General features: G+C 40.8%; 1 protein-coding gene across 1 annotated transcript in view; it reads left to right on the forward strand.

Moving 5' to 3' along the window:
• The window catches only part of FAT3 (FAT atypical cadherin 3), a gene marked incomplete at its 5' end in the record, with an annotated part of 131,010 nt that extends 112,136 nt beyond the window's left edge, over positions 1-18,874 (forward strand). Inside the window, 6 exons of the mRNA XM_029086072.1 lie at positions 7,504-7,657; positions 9,135-9,790; positions 11,925-12,038; positions 14,570-14,629; positions 17,242-17,277; positions 17,904-18,874. Coding sequence (XP_028941905.1) covers positions 7,504-7,657; positions 9,135-9,790; positions 11,925-12,038; positions 14,570-14,629; positions 17,242-17,277; positions 17,904-18,523 — 1,640 coding nt within the window. The remainder of the gene's footprint in view (positions 1-7,503; positions 7,658-9,134; positions 9,791-11,924; positions 12,039-14,569; positions 14,630-17,241; positions 17,278-17,903) is intronic.
• Between the last annotated feature and the right edge of the window lie 6,752 nt (positions 18,875-25,626).

Raw genomic sequence — 25,626 nt, forward strand, 5'->3', positions numbered from 1 at the left:
ATGCTCTTTTTCCTAAACAGAGAGTATTTGACATAATGATAGGATTTGTTTTAATAAATAAATCCTCTAATTTTAATTTTACAGAGCAGATTTCATATACTGTTAACATCCTTTTTCTTCCAAAAACCCTACTGTGCTTTACAAGCAAATTAAGGGAGAGAAAAATAAAGCTCAGATTTGTAACTAACTTTAAAAGAAAACAGTTAAGCAAAGGTTACCCAACATTATAACATGAAAGAGTTGTTGGCTACATGCCAGAAATCAAAGGGGCCATGTCTAATTTACATACAATTTGCATAAATTGATCATCTAAAACACAAACCTCGATAACAGTATTCCTGTTGTGAGATCTTCCTTTCAATAGAAATGCCTACTGCTCCGTTCACCATTAGTAAAAAGCTGCCCATGATTGCCTTCCACTTCATCCTGCGGTTCTGGGAATCGGGTAATATCCCAGCCCTGTTTGGGGAGTTGCTAATGCGATGCTTTAGGAGTTGTGTCCACACTGCTGCTGTTAGGGTTCGAATAGGTAAATCCACAGCAACTTGGAAGCGCCTGGCTCAGGGACAGAGCTGTGCGTGGGCTGCACAGAGCTCGAACTGATGGCCAAGGTGTTGCCCCGAAAGGAGAGTCGGCACAGGGCTAGTTGGCCCATGCTGACTCTTTCTGTCTGACCTCTGCACATTGAACAGGAGGACAAAATGGGAATCTTAGCATTCAGGAAAAAGCATAGATAGCTCAGGTGCTCCAAGGCATCACTGAGAGTACAGAGAAACCTCTCTGCTTTCAAGATCTGGCATCTGGGCCAGGAGAAAGCAACCATGGCATGAACCTCTGCTTGACCTCAGGTAGTCTCACAGGTCCAAATCAAGTCCCCCAGGCAGCAATGTATGTATGCTCAGTGTTGTCAGCAGTTAAACAGAAGGTACTGCATGTTTAGAGATCCCACGTGTGCTTAAAAAGGGCAGGGAAAGGGGGAAGAGCATTCACCAGATCTCAGGAGGCTCCTCGCAGAAAGAGACTTCTGCTATGTACAGCTTCAGGACAATTTTCTTGGAGACACTGGAAACCACAGCCCTGAAATGTATGCCACATTCCTCCAAACTTTTCAGTCCCTACCCATAAGTATAAGGGTCCATAAATCTATTTTTAAAGTTGTTAGCATTTTGAAACCAGACAAACAGCATGACTTTCAGAAACAGCTTGGCACTTTGGACTGAAAACTCCCAAGCAAATTCAACCAAGTGTTTAAAGTGTGGTTAAGCTCTAAGCTGCTGAATATGAGGTCTTAAAATGGGAAATGTCACACAACCTTAATAATACAGTGGCGTTACCAGATCCACCAATAGTAAATGTATGTTTATCTGCATGAATAACAACATGAGCAATCACAGCAACAGAAAGCTTTACTGTAATCAAATCCAAACACTGCGCCAAGCTTTTCAACCGCAGAGAGAAACCTTGTGCTTGTAAAGCCTGCAATTAGAAGTATAGTTACTTCCTTTTAATTTGATCAGTCCTATATACATCTGTCTTTGATTGAATTAAATGGCTTATATAAGTAGGCAATTTTATTTGAACATTAAACATTTGAGCAGAAACATCTCCTGAGTCAAGGACCATAGGCAGAGTGTGAGGACAGAAAGTCATTACTTTCCGCTTTTCTAATTCTTTTAATTTTTTTTTTATGAACAGAGTTAAGATCTAAAGGGAGGGAAAACACACCCTGGCACTTAGGTGTTGGTTTTAATACATGTTTTAGAACATGTTGGCAGCATTAACACATGGGAGTTTTTGAGGATTAGGTAGTTCATAAGAATGACATCAGGGAAAAATGGGGTGTATTAATACCGCAGTCATGAACTGACCTGGTTTTATGTTCTTGATCTTGCTTTTTCCCACACACAAACAAACCAGCATGCTGTAATGTGAGCATATCAAATGCACATCAGTGAATTTTTTAAAAGCTTTTCAGAAATTTGGGGGATTTTACTCTTTTTTTGTGGCTATGCTTTTAGACATCTGGATTTAAATTCTCAGTTTCAAAGCACATACTTGCCAATCCTTTCATAGAAAGCACCAGTTTAACAAAGGCTGAGGTTCATTTTTATACCGATTAATGGCAGAAGACAATCATCTGTCTGAAGGCAGGTAAGTTAAATCTGAAGTGGCAGGACTATGTATGGCTGAAGAACACACAGTTCTTGGAGATGGCCCGATATGTCTATATAAACATTCCAAACTACAAATGCTGGGAAAGGTCCTCCTCTCCTCTCTGTTCTTCTCATCAGTTAACTTGCCATAAAACCCTGTGTGACCAGGGCCAAGGGCAGGCATGTTTCTGGACATTGAGTTTGTCAGGTCTAGCTGCACAGCAGGGAAACAAAGTACCTGGGGAGATCAAATGTAAAAGCCAAAGCACGTAACAGATAAAATTCAGCTTCTCTTGCATGGGATAGATAGAAACAGGAGTGTACACATGTTCAAAAAAAAAAAAAAAATGGCAGCAATTCAGAGCATCCTCTTTAATAAAGCCAAGTAAACCTGAGGATGGACAGACATTCAGATGCTCAGGCTGGCAATGCTACCAACAGAGATGTTCACTGCATAACAGCATCCCATCTGCTGATGGCACCGTGCCTGCCTTTTGCCACTGTCTCTGCTTATTACCTTATTATTATTACCTTATGCCAGGCAAACATAGGTACAGTCAGGAAGCCTGTGTAGTGTCCTCGCTTACAGCGTGCTGCTCTTCGGCAAGGTCTGGGCTGCAAAATTCCTTTTCCTCTGGACAGGGACATGCCAACAAGGCAGGATGGGAAGTTGTTGTGAGAAGGTGAAATGCAACTACATAGACAGGACTCAGGTTAGTGGAAGAGCAGAGAGAAGCTTATAAAGCAACCAGAAAGTCCAAGACTATTCATAAGCAGGAGAAGGCTATGTCTACGTAAGGTTTTAGATCACAAATTAGTTTTGACATTAATCTTATCATCATCTTCTCTCACTGTACGTTGTTTCCCGCTGTGCAGAGGTGAGGTCTCAGAGGGCAGGACCAGGCTTCCCTCTGGATGGTGCTGAGCTGGAAGATGTGCACCAGGAGTGCAGCTAACATGATTCTAAAACCCTGAAATGTGTACACTGAGGGTGCTGGGTCCTCAGCACTGACTGGTTTGCTCCACAGACCCACCACTGTTGCTCTGCCCGGCTTGCTAGTGTAGATCCAGCCTAAAAGGGCTGTATCGTTGCTCATTGGTCCCACCCCAGTAGTATTCCAAGTGTGTTTACCAGAGCTTTCTAGCTTTTTCCACTGGTTCCCTCTGAAGAAATACAGTGGTAACAAAGCATCACAAAATTTGCTGCCTTGGAGAATATAGATCAACATTTTCCAGACTCAGTGTGCAAAATTAAATATTTGTATCTCTTGAACCCAGGTGGACTGTATGATCTTAAATGTTGATGAATTTCCAAGACTTCCAGTGTTCTTTGTGAACAGGAGCAAGACCTAGATTGCTTGAAAGGGGATTTTTTCTCCCCTGCTGAGAGGACAGGGCACTTAGCCTTTTCTTCAGTTCTGTTGTCCTCAAACATGGGAAAGTTTACTTATTATTCTTGAGGATATTAAATTAAAAGTATAATAAAAAATCTTTAGTAGACCTGGGATGCAATCCTGACCAAAAGGGTTTTCTTTACAATTGCACGTTGCCTGTGGCCATGTGGCTACAACACACAGTAGTAGGCAAAATTACAGCCTCTGCTGAGGGGTTTGGAAAAGCATAAAAGGTCTGGCAAGTCTGCTGGCCAACTCAATATCTGCTGTGCACTAAGCCATCATATCAGCTCTTCACTTCCCTACTCCATGAATTTCAGCATAAGCTTTGCTGTGTTGGAGACCTCCCGGGCGAATGCTCTGCAGCTCTGAGCGTGTGTGTCCTGGGAAAGTGTTGTGTCTTTGGCCAGTGGGTCAGTGCTGGCGGGTGCATGGCAGGGCTTCCAGCAGGAGGAAAAGTCAGTCACACATGCTGTAATTCCATAGTCTTGTTTCATTGACTTTTCTGTTTCTAACTTTGATCCCTAGTCTTAGAATCTATACTGAATATTTCAGTCTTCTAATATCTGACAGTGTTCCACCATCAATAATCAAATTCAGTCAAAAATCTAGGCTTTCAGAAGCACACTTTTATTTTGGTCTTGTTCATGCATCGCCCAACAGAGCTATGACCCATCTGGAGCATTCAGTTTCATCACCTCTTAGTATAAAATGTTAATTGAAGTTAGTACATCTTTAATATAAAAAACAGGCAGCAATAATAATGAATAAATCCATGTTCCTTTTATAAAAGATTAAAGGTAAAGATTAAAGGTAAAAGGATTTTTATTTTTTTTTTTTACCAAATCAGTATTTCTTAAGTTTTTCTGCAGTGAATAAAAGAATATGTTACTGACTGAGAATCACAGAATGTTAGGGATTGGAAGAGATTAAAGGTAAAAGGATTTTTATTTTTATTTTTTTACCAAATCAGTATTTCTTAAATTTTTCTGCAGTGAATAAAAGAATATGTTACCGACTGAGAATCACAGAATGTTAGGGATTGGAAGGGACCTCAGAAGATCATCTAGTCCAACCCCCCTGCCAGAGCAGGATCGCCCACAGTAGGTCACACAGGAAAGTCCAGGCGGGTTTTTGATGTCTCCAGAGAAGGAGACTCCACAACCTCTCTGGGCAGCTTGTTCCTGTGTCCTATCACTCTCACAGTGAAAATGTTTTTCCTTATGTTTACGTGGAATCTCCTATGCTCCAGCTTGCCCCCATGGCCCCTTGCCCTGCCGTTGGGCATCACTGAGAAGAGCCTGGCTCCATCCTCCTGACATTCGCCCTTTACATATTTATAAACATTAATCAGGTCTCCCCTCAGCCTCCTCTTCTCCAAGCTAAAGAGACCCAGCTCCCTCAGCCTTTCCTCATAAGGGAGATGCTCCACTCCCTTCATCATCTTGGTGGCTCTGTGCTGGACTCTCTCAAGCAGTTCCCTGTCCTTCTTGAACTGTGGGCCCTAGAACTGGACACAATATTCCAGATGCAGCCTCACCAGGGCAGAGTAGAGTGGGAGGAGAACCTCCCTCAAGCTGCTGGGCACACTCCTTCTAATACAGAAGAACCCAGAACTTAATCAGCTGAAACAAACAAAAGATGTGAAAATAAAGTTATTCAAAGGTTTTATCTCATATTCTTGGCAACTAGTAACTTAGGTACAGAAAGTTGATTTTTAAAGTCACTTTAATGTTATATACATTTAAAATATCAGTTAGCAAATAGAATATATCTATTCTGCTATTATATAAGGCAACAGATTTGTTTATGAATAGACTTTCATATTTGAATTGAACATTTTCATGTCACTTAAACTCGAGACCATAAAAATATATAAAACATTACTGCACATTTTTGAACTATAGGTGTCACTGTTCAGTCATAAAATGAAGCACTGAAACAGCTTTATTTATTCATGCTCTGATTTCTACCTACGGTATTTCTAGATCAGATGCTTTGCCAACTAACAATAAATCTTTCATAGGAATGGCATCAAGATACAGTGCCTGGTGCAGTCACACTTTTGTATTTCTTCAATCCGAGGTCTCTGCAGGTCCAGAAAGTTGTTCAAACTGTCAGAGTGAAATATGTATAAAACCCAAAAAAATAATCCCATCATGTTGATGCTGACCGAATATACTTTCCGGGAATCCCTGAAGTCGAATCATTTCTCTTCTTAACTTTGCAACCTTGAAAACAGCAGTGCTTCTGTCTCCGTTCGTGTAGCAGGACAGCGAAACAGCATGATATTTTAGTATCTATTTCATTTATCTTCAATTAAACAGGATTGGACTCTTGACTGAATACGCCAACAAGTCTCGTTCCAGGTTTGTTCTCTAAAGCCTGTTCTCATGAAAGAATTCAATTAGAGTAACTGAACAAGGCAAATTGAACCGGATAGGACATAGAAGATTTGGGAGTCTTAATGCAAAATTGCTTTTGCCTTGTGCCTCCACTGGGCTTTTCCATATTGTTTCTGTGAAATTCTTTTCTTTGTAACTCTGCTGGAACAGAGTTGTTTCCTAGAACAGTGGCTTTTAAAATAAGTATTTATTTTTCAGATGTATAGATACAGTAAATTTTAAAAATACGTTTTAAAAGTTCACCACTGAGGAATAATATTTCAGCTACATCAGCTTGATCTGCAATAATTTTGACACTAAATTGAGTTGCATTCAACCATTTCAGCTCTAACTCCAGCAGTATTAATGGCAGGAAGGTTCCTTGTTCCAGTTGCTTAACATGCTATATTCAGTAAGTACATGAACCCTGTAACTGGAACTTGAACCTTGCCTACACATCTGTTTGGGACATTTGGATTGTGTAAGTAGTTTTCTAAAAAAATCAGCCAAGGTGTTTTACAGATGTCCAGGAACATTTTGCTAGTTCAGCAATTCTGATTTCCATCCCAGGGACTGCCTTAGCTGTCTTGTGGCTTTCACAACCTACCAGTTCCTTGCTCTTTTTGGGTGAAAAAGCACTCAGATTTCAGTATCCAGTTCACAATATAAAGAGATGCACTGCCTCACTGGATTTCTTTGTGACCTTAAATAAAGTTTTTATTAATGGCATTGTGCCATATGAAATTGCAAGTAGAGTGGGGGGGGAGGGGGAAGAAATTTGTCATTTGATACTTTGCAGAGTGAACTGATGGGTTTAAGAACTGTTTTTCACTCTGATGTTGCTCCTCTGTTGGCAAGAAACATGGAAGTAGGGCTTTGATCCCCCACAGGGTCCCCCTCCACTTGAGTAGAGTTACATCTGATGTATTGCAGCCAGTGATTAATCAGTCTTTTAGTAGCACACACTGCACATCAACTCTGATTAGGGCTGGTGATACCCAGGTCAGTTGGTATTATGAAGTTTATAGTTCACGTCTGGATGATGTGCTTTATGGAAGTGGTAATTATCACTATCAAGTGTTTTATTACTGTCACATCCCTACTGTGTCCTCCTTATAAAAGGCAGATGTGGAAAAGCTCTCAGCTCATGTATTTGTTCTTCAGTGAAGCCCCAAATGGAGTGTGGGCTGCCGCTATCAGCAATATCATCTGCATTTTCAAAAATACAGGGAGATGCATCCTTGATTTAGAATATTTCTTGTGACCAAAGTTGTACATGGATGACGTTTATTCTTATCTCAATCATGACAATCAGGATGGTCTGGGCTGCAGCTGTTCCTTTGGTCCCTGGTTGTAGACATCAACTCCAATTGTCCAGACATGCCAAATAAATAAACTCAACCTGCATTAGTGTGGACCACACAGACATACCAGAAATTAGTATAAACATCCTCTTCCCCCCACAGTACAATATATATTTTTTGGAGTAAAGTAGCCAAATGGATCCTCTTGCTTCTAGACAGATACAGTGGTAGGCTTCTGATTTGTTTCTCTGCATCCCTCACCTTGCAGGCTACCAGTGCAATTGCCTGTCCCAGTTTACGGGAAGGAATTGTGAGTCGGAGATCACAGCCTGCTTCCCAAATCCCTGCCGGAATGGAGGCTCATGCGATCCCATCGGCAATGCTTTCATCTGCAACTGTAGAAATGGCCTGACAGGAGTAACGTAAGTGACCCTCTCCAGGTGGGCAGTGGGAGCTTTTCAAATCAGTGATGGTGGGCTTTTTGATCAGACATTTTGTACCCAAAAGCTTATGATTCACTTAGCAATAAAACATGCACAACTTAGCACTTACTTCAGGTCTAAGCTAGTGACAGCTGAGAAATCCATGAGGCTTGCATGTTCAGGAGTGCTTTTCTGAACTTGGCCTCCTAAATTTTAGGATGGCCACAAATTGGTGAAGGGTTTAAAGGCAAAGTCATATGAGGAGAGGCTGAAGTTGTTTTATTTGTTCAGCCTGGAGAAGGGGAGACTGAGAGGAGACCTCATCGTGCTCTGTAACTTCCTCACAAGGGGAAAAAGACGGGCAGGTTCTGATCTCTTCTCTCTGGCAACCAATGATAGGACCAGGGGAGATGGCAGGAAGACATGCCAGAGCAAGTTTAGATTGGACATTAGGAAAAGTTTCTTCACCCAGAGGGTGGTGGAGCACTGGAACAGGCTCCCCTGGGAGGTGGTCATGGCACCAAGCCTGACAATATTCAAGAAGCATTTGGACAAGGCCATCAGACACATGATCTAAATCTTGTGACTGTCCTATGCTGGGGCAAGAGTTGGACTCGATGATGCTTGTGGGTCCCTTCCGACTCACAACATTCTATGATTCTAAATTTTGGACCTAAGTGTCAGAGGCTTTTTGAGCAATCTCATAAAGCCTGTGTAAGCTGCTATGTAATCTTTTTTTTTTTTTCAAATGTATAGATTATTTAGTCATCTTAGCCCTGACATAAAAGCCTAGTTTATTGCATTCACTTTTTAAAATCCTAGCCTTGATCATTGGTGTACAAACAGAAAATCCTCTGACCTGCCCATCAACATACTCTTTTCTCATCTAGTTTGCCTACTGTTTGCACTTTTTTTTCTGTCTTTTTTAAAAACACGTCTTCTTTCCGGTTTTCCTTTCTGTCTTTAGGGTTCCTGTTCTGTTTTTTTCCCCTGCTTCTTTAATATTTCCTCATTTTATTTCCAGCTCTAAATAATTTTACACAGCCAGTACATCCTCCACTTCTCTTAAATAAATACTCTGATTTTTTTACTATATTTTTTATCAACTATTTTCTCCTTGAATCCTCCTAATATTTTGTATTCAGTCTTATGGGTTGATCAAAAAACAATGTAAGAACGCAGAGATTCTCTATTGCATTCAGTGAGCCTCATTATGGTCAAGGAGCCTCTTCCTATCAGGTGCTTTGAACTCTTATTTCCTTCTTGATGTTTCCATTTTATTGTCTTAAAAAGCCATGGAATAGCTGTAGAAAAAAATTAAATGCTATTAAATAATATGACAATAATAAGATTATTTGCCAACGACCAGCAAAGTGTTAACCGTAATGGTACCACTTTGACAAGCTAAGTCATCATGTACAATCTAGGCTGTTTGCTAGGTGTTCACCAAACTCAACTCTCCTTTTCTTCTTTTAAGGTGTGAAGAAGACATCAATGAGTGTGAAAGAGAAGAATGTGAAAATGGTGGCTCCTGTGTCAACATATTTGGTTCCTTTCTGTGTAACTGCACCCCTGGCTATGTGGGGCAATACTGTGGTCTTCGCCCCGTGGTGGTTCCCAATATACAAGCTGGGCATTCATACGTTGGCAAGGAGGAGCTGATAGGAATAGCTGTGGTCTTGTTTGTCATATTTATGTTGATCATCCTTTTTATCATTTTTCGCAAGAAAGTTTTTAGGAAGAACTATTCCCGCAACAACATCACTCTCGTACAGGATCCAGCTACTGCTGCCCTGCTCAACAAGAGCAACGGCATCCAGTTCAAGAACATCAGGAACAGTGGAGACAGCAGAAATATCTACCAAGAGGTTGGGCCTCCGCAGGTCCCAGTGAGGCCAATGGCCTATACCCCATGCTTCCAGAGTGACTCGAGGAATAACCTGGACAAGATAGTGGATGGGCTTGGTGTGGAGCACCAGGAGATGACAACATTTCATCCTGAGTCCCCTCGAATACTAACGGCCAGGCGTGGGGTGGTGGTGTGCAGCGTAGCTCCAAACTTGCCTGCTGTGTCTCCTTGTCGCTCCGACTGTGACTCCATCAGGAAGAGCACGTGGGATGCTGGGACAGAAAGTAAGTACCACTTGCTACTCTTGCTCTTCCTCACCATAGGTAAAGGTTGCCTTCAGGCTGCAGCAGGTGCAGTGGCACAGGCACTCTTAATGGTCCAGCCTCATACATTTACAATTGTTACATCTCTCCAAGAAGTCATTTAATTTAATTTTGAAAGGATATAATTAACAGTAGGCATACAAGACCTCTACTTCTATGCATTAAGTATGACTAAATGCATTTATTTCACTTGTTCAGAAAGCACATATGAGTAAGTGCTCTGAGTGTTAGTTCTTCAAGTAATACAATGCAATCATCTTTCTGTTGGAAAAAAATAATTTGGGGAAGAATTCCCAGATATAAACTCTACTAGATTTGGGCAGTTTGTCTCCCAAGGAAATTGAAAACATTTAAACTTTCTCCAGGCAGCGGGGGCAAATAAACTAATATTCTTTACTTCCAGTGTCTATGAAATGAAGCAGAAAATCATGCAGTACTTATAGGATCACCTTTTCAGTCTGTTGCCTTCCTGTCCATGTTCAGTGTCAGAGTGATCACAAAATTTCAGATCTCCACAGTTACCCTATTGGTGCTCTCATGGTTTCTTACCTGATAACATAGTGCCACCTCTGTTCCTGAAGAGGTTGCTGGAGATAAGGCAAACTTCACATCTTCTGTCATAGCAGGAAGTACCAGTTTTCTGGAACAGAGTTACAGCTCTGCATTGTCTAAACTTGCAAGTCAAAACATGTCTATGGACTGGGACATATTTGATTTAGCATACAGGGGATTTTTATGATGTTTTGTCTTTTTAGTAGTTTTTCTTAAATGCATCTTCAACCCCATTGCAACACAGCTGTAACCAGAACTGTTAAATAAAACTACATGATCAAGAAACTTTCATAGTCCTGTAGTTTTAAGCAATAGGAACTGAGGAACAGAGAGAAGATCTGCCTCATACCTGTGCCCTGACCTGCACATTTTCATCTAAGGCAGCACATTGGCTAATGTCTTCTTGTGAAAAACAGGAATTAATTTTCATTTATTTGGGTTGTTTTTCACAGTTGTGTTGTGGTTGACCTTTTTAACCATTAAATATAGTTTTGCTGATGGAAAGCATCAGCATGTCAGCCCCCATACGTGCTCTGTTCTGTATTCTCCTGGGTGCTTCTGACGCAGACGCTGCTGGTATCTGTATGAATTTCTGCACAGCATGAGGCCACACCACAGAGATGGACCTCAGCTGTCAAGGAGTGGGAAGCAGTGCAGATTTGTTACTGCAGCACTCACTCCATCTACTACATACCCTGCTTCTCAGCAGGAGCAAATCAGACATTACTGTATGGAGATGCCCCATGCTGGGTAGAAATATCTACAGCTAGCAGATGGAGAGCTGTACTTACGTGTTTGCAGCACATGAGCTTGTTCATTGGTAATTAGCTCAGGTATCTATCTCAGTGCTTACTATGGAGTATAACTTTTTGTGTTCCTTATTATCTATCACTCATAGAACGTGTAGTTGAATGTGTTTATTCATGTGTCTTTAATTACATGAGAATTTATACCATGGGCTGCAGTTACATTTCTAAACTGTAGAAGAGTTGTCAAGACTGGATGTCCTTGATGAAAATCAATGTATATTGAAGCATAATCTATTATATGTCAGTGGTGAAGCCATTAAAATCTGATTCAAGGGCCACTGATATGAACAAAAAGTTGAAAAGTGAGTTTATTGAGCATTGAATGAGCCTTTAATGAGGCTCTTGAATTAGAAAATGAGCAGTAAAGATAAATGTAACTGGAATCTCTGTATAAGATGTTTATACCACATTTTTAAAGTCATTTTCTTTGGTGCTGTGACTACATGGCATCTAAAAAGGCAATACTGGGTACAGATGTTTATTCTTTGATTACAGTGGTGTCAGCCACTTGAAAAGCTCTTTGGGCTTCAAAGACTCCAAAAGTCTAGGTAACATCTTCATCAGCTGCCTTCTTGACTAATAGGACATTTCCTCTGTCTGAAGGAAATAATTTTATTCTGACAGAAATAATAGAAGGTTACTTGTTTGCAGTATTTAAATGGCTCTGTGGTATAAATAGAAAAATGTACATACCTAGAGAGTACCACTTTGCTTTGTTTTTGCTGTCAACAAAGGTAAAGGGGTTGATGACGCTGAAGAAGTGACCTGTTTTGCAGGAAGTAATAAAGGCAGCAACTCCGAAGTACAGTCCCTCAGCTCCTTCCAGTCTGATTCTGGTGATGATAATGGTAAGAAATAGTTTAATCTTTATTATGCTGGGGAAAAATCTATTTAGATCTCTTTCTAATATTATTTAAAACATTTAGGTGATATCTAGAAACCCTCTAATGATGTAAGAAGTCAGAAAATCCTAGGTTCAAGCCAGGCAGCTCTCCAGCCACTCCTCCCCAAGCCTGTAGCATTGCATAGGGTTGTTGTGACCCAAATGCAGGACGCAGCACTTGACCTTGTTGAATCTCATACAGTTGGTTGTTGCCCATTGATCCATCATGTCCAGGTCCCTCTGTAGAGCCTTCCTACCCTCAAGTAAATCAATACTTCCAGCCAGCATGGTGTCATCCACGAATTTATTGAGGATACACTCGCTCCCTTCATGCAAATCATCGATAAAGATGTTAAACAGATGTCCTACATTGTTATCTCAGTGGGTGATATGGCCAAACCCATACACAGCCTGAAAGAGGCCTACAAAGTCAGAGAAAACTTTTGTCCTATGGCCCATGTATGTTGAGCGGCGGGTCTGAGAAAAGGCAAGATGTTTCTGCCAGGGAGGGATGATGGATGTCAGGAAAGCTTCATTCAGGTACACAGAAAAAGATTAGCACAAAGAAATTGCACTTCATTTCCTCAGCTGCCGGTTAATGAACTGTCTGGAGACTCAGTTCGTCAGTCATGTCATTCAGCTCTTCCCTAGGTACTCCTAAATGTTGTGAAAAGCACTTAAATAGAAGTGTGCTTGCAGTTCCTTTTGGTTCAGCTGTGGCTGAAGCATCATGAATATTTTTGTCAAGCTTCTCAGTGCTTTTCTGCCCTTGCACTCCTCCCAAAAAACCTTTAGGGTTTTTTAGAATAATTATTAGAATTATTATTTTTAATAATATATATTTATATTACAATTACCTTTAGAGTCATTATTCAGGTGGTCATTTATTGTACATGGTTACTTTGTTTTGAGACCTCGCTTGAAAGGCATATTGCAGGTTTCCATGATAAGCTATTCTCAATGGGAGGACGTGGCAAAAATGGATTTTTAGGTTACCGTTTCACTGCAGACCAAGGGCTGCTTGTGCTGGGAGAGAAGTCCAAGGCTCTTCTGTTGATTACACCAATTTTTACCCCACAAGCAATGCTGGATATGGGTATTCTCTTGTACTCAGATGCCTGGGGCAGAAGTTTCCCTCCCTTTCATGAACGTGCTCTACTCAACTCCCAGTAGAGCCAACCCTTAGTTGCAATGAAGACTGTGCTGACCCTGATTTTTAATCTTCAGTTTTTCAGCCTTGGTTGTTCTGCTCTTACAGTTTATGGCTGCCCTCCACTTTTCCCAGCCACACAGCAGTTAATTACATGGAATCACTTATTTTTCCATAATGTTCATTTTGCATTAGCCAATACAAGTCTCCCTTGTACAATTATCAATGCTGTTGATGGCACAAACATGCTCAGCATAGACAAAGAACATGGGGGTTTTTTGTTTTATCAAGGCTCGTTTTGCCAAGCCTTCACAAGGACTGGGGAAATTGGATGAGATCCTTGATCCCGTGCCCAAAATTTAACAAAGACTTCAAAATATTCAACATATATTTGGATGGCACTATTACTGTTAACATGTTTCTTGTGACCTCTAAGTCTATTGTCTGTGTGAAGCAAAAAAGTATGTCTTGCCCAACATTTCTGGTCCCCTTCTTAGCCAGCTCCAAAGCAATCAGTTTTCTCATAATTAAAGACACAGGACAAGGAATGGATCTAATACCCACTGAACCAGAGCTTTGGTGTGTTTTTTTCAGCTCCTCAAAGGCAGGGATGTTGGTCCTAAATGCAAATTATCTAGAGGACCACACATTGTAGGCCTCTTTGACTCCATGTTAAACATGTGCACAGCCTGTATTAATTATTTCAAGGGAAAAGTATATTTTGGTAAAATGTTTGCAGAGAATACACAAAGCATTTGTGAAAATATTCTGTCAAACACAGATCAAACTTTGAACCAAACCTACTTGGATGTGTCCTAGTTGTAGCGGTCCTGCGTAACGTCCCAGAGGTATTACATGGCACAGCACAAACAGTAAATAAGTAAACATTCCTCTAAGGAAATAGATTAAACTTAGCACTATTTCAGATGGTGTGATGGTCTAAAAGATAATGATCCCTTGGAGCACATGGCACCGTCTCTGGAGACCTTTAAGCAAGAATGAATTAGAAATTAGTGTCAGGTAGACAAGATACTGTTTTGGTTAAATGAATCAGCTGCCCAGTCTGCTTGAATTTATGAGGTGACACGCATCATCCCATATGCCTTTCTGGAAATGCTGGTTTGGAATTTATCACCACTCTGAAAATGTATGGGATTATCTGAAATTAAATGTCCTGCAACCCACTGCATAAATCATGCATTGGTCAGCAGCTTTTTTTTTTTTTTCCAATGTCAGTTTTGTCTGTTTGAGATAATTTATTGTGGTAACATATGATGTGTGTTTTAAATACTAACCTGAAGCTGTCCTTCCCCTCCCTTTATTTTCTGCTTTCCCTCCCCTGCAAGCTTCCATAGTGACTGTCATACAGCTTGTCAACAATGTAGTTGACACAATAGAAAATGAAGGTATTTAATTTTTTTTCTTTCTTGTTATGCAACAATGCTTCCTGTTTTCATTGTGAAACATTCCAGCAGAACCTCACTAATCTACACTGACCAGCAAACCTGTGGCAGGGATGGGGATTTGCAGATCAGCATGTTCACCAGCAAACACAAAAACACCAGAGGGATGTACCACAAAATATCTGTAGGTGATTGGAGGTGGTAGAAAAGGTGTCAAGGCCTTCATCCTCTTCTCTTCAAGTCAGTGTTTTTGCTTGCTTATTCCCATTGCCTTCAGAGAGAACAGCATTAGGCTGCTAATGGAGCAAAATAATTGAGATTATCCTAGCTGCAGAGGCAGAAACAGAAGACACAGGAAGGTTGTAAGGTATCCCAGGCTGCAGTAGAGGTGGGCTATGTGCTCCAATGGGACCACATGGAGAGGAGCAGTGTGGTGGTAGGCAGGTGGCTGGTTTCTCCCAAGTAACAGTGTTGAATACAAGATGTGTAGACACAGCTCCATGGATGCCACGTAGCAAGGCAGACTACCTGCCACTGCCTTTCCCCTGGGTTGATGTGCCCATTGAATAGAGCATGGCAGTTGGGTCCAAGGGCCCAATACTCAGCTGTACCACTGACCTCCTGGGTAATCTTAAGCACATCATGTTACAAGTGAACTGGTTTCCTTACCTGTAAAACAGGAATATCACTATTTTCCCCTTTGGTAAAACACTGAGGAAATGTGATGTACCAAAGGTAAACTTTACTTCTATTTATTTATACAATTTTTATCTTATCCTTGGGAAAACATCAACTCAAGTTATAGACAAGCCCAAAATATCACCTGTCTTTAGCAAATTTAAGTCAGGTTTTACAGATTTCAGGTAATCCAATATGAATAATGCTTAAAGATTATGTAGTAAATTCTTTTTGTGAAACTATTTTTTTTCTTGAGTCAATGTCACTGTAGTTTTGAGAAGCACTTTTACTCCTAGCTAGTGATGGCACTTGGGTATTTGTCTATAGTACATTTACTGATTTCCTGAAGTGTAAGAGTGCCATTCTTCTGGCTATCAAATAAAATGAATTAGCCAAGGTAAACTCAGAAAGGAAGTCCCACTGGAAACATAAGAAAATAATGCTGAAAAGAAAGCATAGACACTGTAAGTGGCCTTGGCTTCCTAAAGGAAAGCTTAAGCAAACACATTGGCTCCCAATTATGTTTTACAGGTCAGAAAAAGCCAGTCTGGCAGCAGTTTCAAGAGGCTGTCACTGAAAATGCTTTGCCCACTTCCCAGTTCCCTATATGAGACTTATGAACCTTGCATGCTCTGCAGCAGAGCCGGTGGAAGCAGTGAATTGTTAGCCACACCGGAGTTCCCACTGTGTGGTGGGCCGAATCGCTGACACGGAGCTGTGGGAGGACGGGGATCCTTCCCTAGGGAGCTGCCAGGTGTCATGGGAGTCACCGAATTAGTGAGGTTCTCCTGGATCCTGAAACCATGCAGCTCAGAGGGACCTGACGCATCTCAAGTGCAGTGTCATTACACTGACCAAAAGACAGCAAAATCTGCTTTACAAAAAAGAGTGAAGAAGAAGAGTAGTTAGGGCCGGTTCAGACACTGCTGCTAAACCTTCAGTAACCCCAGCCCTTCTCTACCCCAGGCTAATGCAGAGCAGGTAGAAAGCTATGTCTGGCTAATGAGCTAATGGAGAAATCACCATCACCACATGCATTATGTGGTGATAAGCAAGACTAGGAGCAATGTTAATAGATGGAGGCCTGGAGAATAGTCTCTGCCCTCGTGTGTGGCTGAGCCCCAGAGGTTAAGTACTGTAATGCCATGAAGGTCTATTTATCTGGCCAGACCTCCTCCAGCAATGCAGTCCGGAGACCTTGCCCAGTGACTTCTTGCATGAAGCCAAATAACATGTTGCTGAACAAGAGCATCTCATCTGGAAAATGCTGCAGCTTATTCCCCGCTCTTGTCTCACATAAAACCTCTTTCCTTGCTCTCTCCCCCACCCCTGCACCCTCTCCATACTGGAATGCCTCCCTCCCCACCAGCTAGCATGGCAGTGCAGGTGGGAGGTGGGTATGGGGTTGTGGGGCATTGTAGCTGACAGCCCCATTAAATGGCTTTGTATTCTATTCTATTCAGGTTCTTATACCGTGCCCATCACCATGGTATCTGAGCCCAGGTGGGCCCAGATTTGTTTGAACCGGCCCTGAGAATGGTAGATTCTTATTTTTCTGTTTCAAAGTGAACAAGTGAGAGAGAAATGTACTTTGCAATTATAAACCGTAGAGATGGTGGATAGCCAGCCCTTTTTGTATTAAGAAGTCCAGCTCTAATGTAATTCCGTATCTTTTCAGTGAGGGTAAATAATTAAGATATGATAGAAAAGGAATATAATACACATGACATAATCATTTCTTAATGTATGTCTGCATTTGACTGGGCAAGCTTATCTTGTATGCTAAAATAAAGAACAATTAAAAATCCTATTAAAATGACACCGAGGCAGCTGTACTTAAGAAATATGCATGCAGAGTTTTGCATTTTCTTGTGTAATACTATGCTGGTAACTAGCTCTGAGTTACCAGTTTTTACTTTTCACTTTGTATCTGACAGTGTCTGTTATGGATCAAGGACAGAACTACAACAGAGGTGATTTTTCTGGGACAATTTTTGCCTGTTGGACTGGGTTGGGGTGGGCTGGGCGACAACTTGGTCTATTTTTTTCCTGAACTGCTTCATGTGTCTGCTTTTGTTTGGATTCTGTTGGGTTCAAATACTGCATGAGAATGGCCAACCACTTTTTTTTTTTTAATTTCAGGCTCCATTTTTCAGTTGATCAGATTATTTGCTTGCATAGTTCTTTCTTGAAAGGAAGTCATTGGAGGTGGAAAGGGGGACTACTTGTGATACCATAAGCATGCTGACTTCATTTATAGATTTTTTCAAATAACTGAAAAGCATTAATTCAGAGATTTTTGTCATTTTGGTTTCTTGGACTCATAGTTTCCAATGCAACCTAGTAGCAACCTAAAAAGCAAAATGCCTGAGAGTGGCCATGTTTTGTTTCTTTGCTTGTTTGCATTAGCATCATAATACAATTTATTCTCCTTCCCTACCCCGCCGGTCAGAGCATGGCTGACCTGTGTCCACGGCCTGTGGCGCATGCTGTGATTGGAACGTGCTGTGAGGACTAAGAGGCGAGTGCATGCAGGATGCTTTGTTCTCCTCAGCAGCCCCATCCTAACAGAGTGTTGTGGTTCTCTTTCCTGCTGCAGCGTATCATTGGGATACCTCTGACTGGATGCCAAGTGCTCGTTTGTCCGACATTGAGGAAGTGCCCAACTTTGAGACGGCAGACGGAGGCTCGGCTCATCACGGCAGCACCAGAGAGCTGGAAACAGATTACTACCTTGGTGGCTACGACATTGACAGTGACTACCCTCCCCCTCACGAAGAGGAGTTTTTAAGCCAGGACCAGTTACCACCTCCTCTTCCAGAGGATTATCCGGACCAATATGAAACTCTCCCACCCTCGCAGCCGGTCTCAATGGCAAGTACGCTCAGCCCCGATTGCAGGCGACGGCCGCACTTCCACCCTAGCCAATACCTCCCTCCTCACCAGTTCCCCAATGAGACAGACACCGCAGGGTCTCAGACTGGGAACGAATTTAGTACTTTTGCTGTTGGCCCAAGCCAGAACACAGAAAATGTTAGTGCAGGTAAGATGCCCTTATCCTTGCACAACTCCCTAGATGCCTCCTCCTCTGACGTCTCAGCCAGCTGTGGCTTTGATGACTCCGAAGTAGCCATGAGTGACTATGAAAGTGTGGAGGAACTCAACCTAGAAAATATTCACATTCCATTTGTGGAGACCCAGCATCAGACACAAGTGTAAAGGAAGCTCCCTTCTTCTTCCTCTTCCTCCTCTTTTTTTTTTTCCTTTTTTTTTTTCATTTGGTCCAATTAATAGTATAAATATTGAGAAGAAATTTTGCTGAAGGTGTATCTATATATATTGGGCAAGGCAAAATACAGTATAACCCATTATTAACTTTTGGAAATGATACTGTATGTGCAGACACGAAGAGACCAATTGTGTTAAGTATCATCACAAAATTGTTACGGACAATCTGGAGAATATGTACCTTCTATTTATTACCAAGAGTAAAACTCAGCTTTTGAGGCAAGGGGAAATAATAATTGCTAAATAATTTCTTTCTCTCCCACAAAGTTTGATTTTTATTTTTTTTTGTATTGTATTATTAAAAGTGTTACAGAGTTATGATCTCCCCGTGGTATTAAGGAACTGGTATGGATCATTCCAAGATGCACTGTTGCATGAAATTTTATGTCAGCAAAAGAGTGAAAGCAATTGATCGCTGAGGCTGCTGTGTATAACACTTCAGATGGCTGAAAAATCAGCATTTACAAATTGACCTATCAAAGAGAAGCGACCAGTCATTTGTCCATAAATATTTATCTGTACTTTTGTTTGTTACGTAGCATTTCATTCTGTTTTGTGTGCATATAGAGCAACATATATACAGCATATATTTACTCCAAACTGGCCTACTTTGGTTGCCATTTTTTAAAACCTGATATCAAGTGTGTGTGCATAACTTTACCCATGAGGACTTCTAGAAATGTCAGAGTTTGGCTCAGTAGTGGCCCAGATTTGCCCCAGCTGCATATGCACAGCCTCCCTTGACTTTTGTATGCAATGCGGACATGTATCTGAAACCATCAGGAAACCTATCTACAAAGCGCTGCTGATTTTTTTGAAGTTCCTTGCTTGGGCAATTGCCTCTTTAACAGCAGTCATCATGCTACAATTATTGCAGTAAAATTAGTTGCAATTAAGTTGCGTATAAAGCTGCTGTAACCTCAAGCCGTTAGCTTAATGTCATTTGGCAAATGTCCATCCTTAGAGTTTACGGGATGAGTTCTCAGCTGCTCTAAACTGACTAAGTTGGTGGAACCACACGGATGGGCTGCGGCCAAAAATCGAGTCCTAGATTTTCCTCTGGATGTGTGATTTCATAGGATTTGAGGACTTCCAAAGGTTGTTTGTAGACTTCAGAATATTGTTGTGTGATGAGGAAAACCACGACATCAGTGTGCTTCTGTGCTTCCCTCAGCCTGACTGGAGTAAACGGCCTTTCACACTGATTAGGCCTGAGCAGCTAAATGCAATATGGAAATATGGGATTTTCACTCAGTGTATTAAAGCAGATTATACATAGCTGTTGGTGCTATGAAAATGTTTTTACCACTTCATTTTACAGCATCTGTATACCTTATACAGTGAATGTGAGTCTGCAGTCTGCATTACTGCTGGGGTTTCATCCATTCCTTTCATGGCATAATTGAGTCATTCTCAAAAGCTATTGAATCCATCAATCATTGTTATAGATGAACAGATGCATTAACAGTTTTCCTCTGCTGCTTTTCATGTCCCGTCTCTTGATCGAACATCTTAACTGAATGGTTTAAGCAGTTGTATTCCAAGGCATTGACTGACTTGAGTTTCACCAGAATTAAATTGTGGACCATTCCTTGACACGTAGGAACTGTTTTATCAAGAACTTGCTCCCAACACAAAGAAATTATTAATAGAATGTAATTTAAATAATTGCAGCTGGTAACACTTTTAATAAAACAGGATTTCTAAAATTCTTGGTGTAGTTACAATATGTTGCTGCTTCCCTCCAATAACTCATATAGCTATGAAAGATTGGTATAGATATTTTCTTTGGGATCATGCAGCATTTCTTCACTAGAAAACAGCTCATTATTCAGGCACATTAATAAACGGAGTGAACTTCTAGAAAGAACATGTACTGCACATACAAGTATTATCAAGTACTCGTCTGCAAATAGTTCCTGTCCAATGCGTTTCTGAATGTCACTTGGTCTTCTCAAAGTAGACATGCTTCTGTAACAGTGATATATTCTGAATGTGCTCCTGGAACATTTCAACTCCTTTTCTGTGCTGTTTTCAAGAAGAAAAAAAATATGGAAATTTGTATTGTGATTGCAAGGTACTGAGGGATTTGCCGATAAGCCATGAAATGGTTTGGCAAGCATAGAGGCACAGGTAGAGAGGATGACTTGCATTATTGTGAAGTCTATGTTGCAGGAAAGCAGATGCAATTAGGTTGATGTGTCTTCAAGAGTAAGAACATAGTTTGAGAAAGAAAGCTGTAAATTTAGCTGTGCTTGTAAGGCTGGTGTGACTTTCTGAGAATGTAATACTCCGTTAGCATCAGGCTGCAGTTTACACGGGGTTTGCTCCTACTCAGTTTTGGTGTGAGACATTTTTATCCATTATGCAATTAGTTCTGTTCAAGCCCCCAGCTAGTTATGAACTGTACTTGTCATCTGTTTTCTGAATGAAAATTCTCGAGCAAGCCTGTGACACCGATATCAAAACTTTACTGGGACATATCAAAAGTGTCATGAGGGAGAACACCATGGGAGCCTAGCAGTTGCCATACAGAAAAAAAAAAAAAAAAAAACAGTGTTCCTTACCAAGCTTGTTGCCTCAGTAATATCTTGTTGGTAGTGAGTTTTACTAGTAAAATATGCATAAATACAATGTATAGTACTTTTTCTGTTTTGATGTCGTTGCCATTTCATTTCACTTAACGCCTACTTATTAAAGTGCTGTTCGGGAAAGTGCCAAGGATCACCCGTTCAGCCTTCTCTGTCCCACTCATGATTTCTATACCTCAATATCTCCTCCCCTCCTAATCAAATAGACTTAATCCATCTTCAAACAGATGCCCTTCTGTGAATATTGGTACTTTTCTGGCCTTTCTGTTTTTTTTCTGGCTCTTTTTGATAATTATAAGACCCAAATTCAGATCTCAAGGTGAAACACCTCTTAGGGATTAACATTTTCATATTAACAGCTCTTTTATTAATCCAAATAATTTTATTTTCTTTTTTAATTACTGCTCTACATGGACAAGCCCGAATCTTCTAACCTGGAAGATAACAACACATTCATAACTGAATGTAAGAATTAGTGTTCATATTATTCCATCCAATATATAATTCTTTTTCTGCCATGTGATGATTTTTATACTGCTGTAGCTCTCGTTGCCAGGTCCCTGGTTCTGTTAGAGCTTCCCCTCACATCTCTGCTTATCCTGCGTGTCTGTATTTCAGTTTGCATTCCTGTAGATGGCTCCACTACACGGTGTTTTCTTTTGGAATCATCTGTAGGAGAGGTTTCATAGGCTTAATAAAGTACTTTTGAATATCAGTGGATTATAACTCTTAGGATCAAGACAGTCTTTGCTTTTTGTTAAGAAGCAACAAAAGAAATAAGCAACTTGTTAAAATGCAAATACACGCTTGTATTAAAAACCACTGACGGGCCTGAGTAAAAGAGTGCTTGATCGCTGCGTTTTGGTCAGGTTGAGAATGTCATGCTCATTGGCAGCCTTTTTGATAACTCTTGCAATGGAAAGAGCTTTAAAGTGACTGACAACATAATTTATCCTGCCAATACCTTATTAAGTGGCCTGGTGCAAAAGGAAAAATTAGGCTTATGTACCTTTCTTAAATATGTTAATTATAAACCATAGATACTGGATGTAATTGCTGTCCTGAGCCAGAATCTTATAGCAGGGCAAAGGGACAAAGGTGACACCAAGGAGCCGCGCAGCATCACTTCCCTCCCATGTGTCCAGATGGACAGCTCACTAGAAGGCCACCGTGCAGTTGCCTTCCTACAGGAATCTCCTATAGGACACAGCATATGAAGACAACCAGGAAGATGTTGCAGTGCAGAGATGTATCACAGTGCTGTGATTTCCAGGCAGTCAAGCTATTTTCCTAAAGCTCAGTGGCATCTGTCGTCCTGAATTATCCCGCGATTTCCTTTGCCTACAGTTGCAATACAAGGCTGGAAGGAGTCAAAGGCTTCCCACTGCCATTTTTTCTGAAGTCAGAATGTTGTGTGCTCCATCTCTCAAGCAGGCTCACCCTCTCTGCTTGTCCTACAGACAAGTTAAATTTTGATCCTCAGAATTTTTTTTCTCCCCTTTTCTAAATTCCCTAGTGTAGTCTGAAGTAGTGCTAGCCTTGATGCATCGGTACCCTCTCCAGTCAGAAGCTCTGATTAGATGGAGCACAGTGATGCATGCCACTGAAAAGCTGTTTACCGGGGATGCAGCAGCCTGTTGTCTCTGAGCCAGGCAGGTGGTAAACTTTGAGAATGTGACAGAAAAATTGTTGCTTTTTGCGCAATATAAATTCCATTGTAAAGAGAAATGTGGGCCAGACAAAACAAATGATGAAGAACACAGCTTTATTCCACACTGAGCTCCTGCTTTAAAAAGCTAAACGGATGGTATAGTGTATCCTTATACCTGCTAATAATTGAAAGTCGTGAGAGAGAGAGCGTTGAAGGTGCTGTGGAGCAGTTCTGCTAAGCTTTGTTTGAAAAGGTAGCGTCCTTAATAACGGAGAGAAACAGCTATTTAAAGCCAGTAGTGAAAGTACAGCTGTGCTTTGGTGGTATTTTTTGGAGCTATTCACTGAGTAGTAATGGACCTTTCATAGGTTTCCAACAAGAGACCTACATCTTCAGGTTCATTCTCTAATGATTTACCATCATTTACCATGCAGTAAAACTGTGCTTTTTGCCTGTTTGCATCTCTGTTCCTCTCAACACACCAAACTATGGTTTGAGCCTTAGAAATTTAGACTATCGCCCATTATCCATGGCTTTTAGCCTGTGTTTCATAAACTTGACATTTACCATCTCCATTATCAGAAGGGCCATTCAGTTAGCAAATTAGCTGCATCATCCAAGGGATGGGCGGATGGGGAGGAAATGAAATTAAATCCATTTCTTTATGTAATAATGAAAAGCAATAATTGCAAATACGTCGTATTACAGAAAGGCCATAAGTAATCTTTACCAGTGTTAAGAGTGCACTTGAACTGTATTATGGAAAGAGACTGGAGCCCTCAGAACTGTAGCAGTTTTCTGCCATAGGAATACCTGAATTGCTATTATTTAACAATGCAACGAGCCCATACTGCCGCTTTTCAAGAGGTGACAAGTTTAGGAGTGAAAGCAGTTCTCTTCAAAGCACTGTATCGGAAAAGATTGTCTTGTAAATTTTACCTGTTGCAAGCAGGCTGGTTTGTAAAAGATGTATGTTTTGGTGTTTAAAAAGAAGTTTATAAAATAATGTATATAATGGTTTCAAATTACCAGGCTTTTGTAGATATTTGATGCCAATCAGGTTGCTTTAATTTTGTTTGTTTGTTTTATATAATTCTAAAGAGTCATCGAAGTTGGTTTAAACTTTTAAGGTAACAGCAAAAAACAAAAAATAAGTTTTAGATTTGAAAATTTTTTAATCATTTCAGAATGTACTGTAACTTTCCTTTGGGTTCAGCTCTTTTTGTTTAACTTTTTTCTGCTTTTAAGAAGATGGTTTTTATTGACTTTTTTTAAATGAATGTGTTTTGCACAAAAAACCTAGAGATACGATTTTTATGCCATTTCAAGTAGGTATTAAGAGATGTCATTTCTCCAATGACAACAAATTCAACCTTATGCAAAAGGGAAGGTTTATCACTTTGAGTGGGTATAGTCGTTCATCTGAAAACTAATTGTTCCTTCATAATTGCTGTTGGCAGTATTGTCTTGTGTTCTTTTGCTATAAAAAGAAAACAACAAAAAAAAAGTGTACAGGTTTGTAACTGCCAAAATTTGCTAAAGTTGATGGTTAAAACAAGTTTTCCAAGTAAACAAAAAGAAAAGCCCAGTTGTGTTGACTATTTCTTGATTTTTCTCCTGCTTTCAAAGGAGGGAACAAGATAAGACACATCATTTCTGCAAGGAATCTAGTGTTTCATTACCTCTCTCTGTACAGGATTGCAGAAGATGCTTCTTTTTTGGACTCTTCAAATTGATTTAATTATTACATGGCAATTCCTCCACAGGGGCCCCTACTCACACTGCAGAGCTCTCTTGCCAAGAGTTGCTTAGCTGGTGTGTGTATGCAAAGGCAGTTGCCTGATTAAATCCACATCCTCAAATGATGCAAAAGACGGCATTGCATCATATGGCCATCTAGATAGTGAGCTCCATCAACTGAGGCAATTTCAGGGGACAATTGAGCTGTCCTGTGTTAGCTGTTTAGCCAGGGTACGAAGGACGGGTGTGTAGAGCAGCAGTCCACTCTGCAGTGTGGCAGGACAGATTTGACTCCTGCCATGGGCATCTCTATCTTCCAGCACTGTGGCACTAGTACCTGGGACCAGCTGGGAAAAAATCAAGTGAGAAGTCTTGGGTATGTAAGCATTGCCTCAGAAAAGAGCTGTCATTGTTCTAGGCATGATGCTCAGCAACTACTCAATAGTGTGGCCTGCAGGAGTAGGGAAGTGGTCATCCCCTGGTACTCAGCACTGGTGAGGTGGCACCTCGAGTACTGTGTTCAGTTTTGGGCCCCTCACTATAGGAAAGACATGGAGGTGCTGGAGCGTATCCAAAGAAGGCAACGAAGCTGGTGAGGGGTCCAGAGCACGAATCTTATAAGGAGCATCTGAGGGAACTTGGGGTTGTTCCAGTCATCCTTGGCATCCTTCTCCATCTGAGCCAGTCGTCCTTGGCATCAGGCATCTAGGATGCAAAGTCATCTAACCTATTGCTAATGTCTACTTTAGAAGGACGGCAGTGGAGAAGAGTTTATTTGTCTTCATTGACCGTTAAAGATTCCAGATTATAATCCAGCTGTGAACTTCTATTTGGATCCTGTGGATTCCACCTCCAGTGCATTATTTGCTATCAGCAATTGTTGTTTCATGTAATTGTTTTAGGTAGATTTACTCATGCAAGAGCAATAGATTAGCAAACTGGAGAGAGGTCATAAGGGAGGCACTAAGAGTGTCAAGGGCTGGAATATATGACATATAGGGAGAATTTAAGGGACTCCCTTTATTCTGTGATTCTATCTATTACTCTGTTCT

Source organism: Antrostomus carolinensis, unplaced genomic scaffold (genome assembly GCF_000700745.2).
Source record: "Antrostomus carolinensis isolate BGI_N321 unplaced genomic scaffold, ASM70074v2 scaffold1007, whole genome shotgun sequence".
NCBI lineage: Eukaryota > Metazoa > Chordata > Aves > Caprimulgiformes > Caprimulgidae > Antrostomus > Antrostomus carolinensis.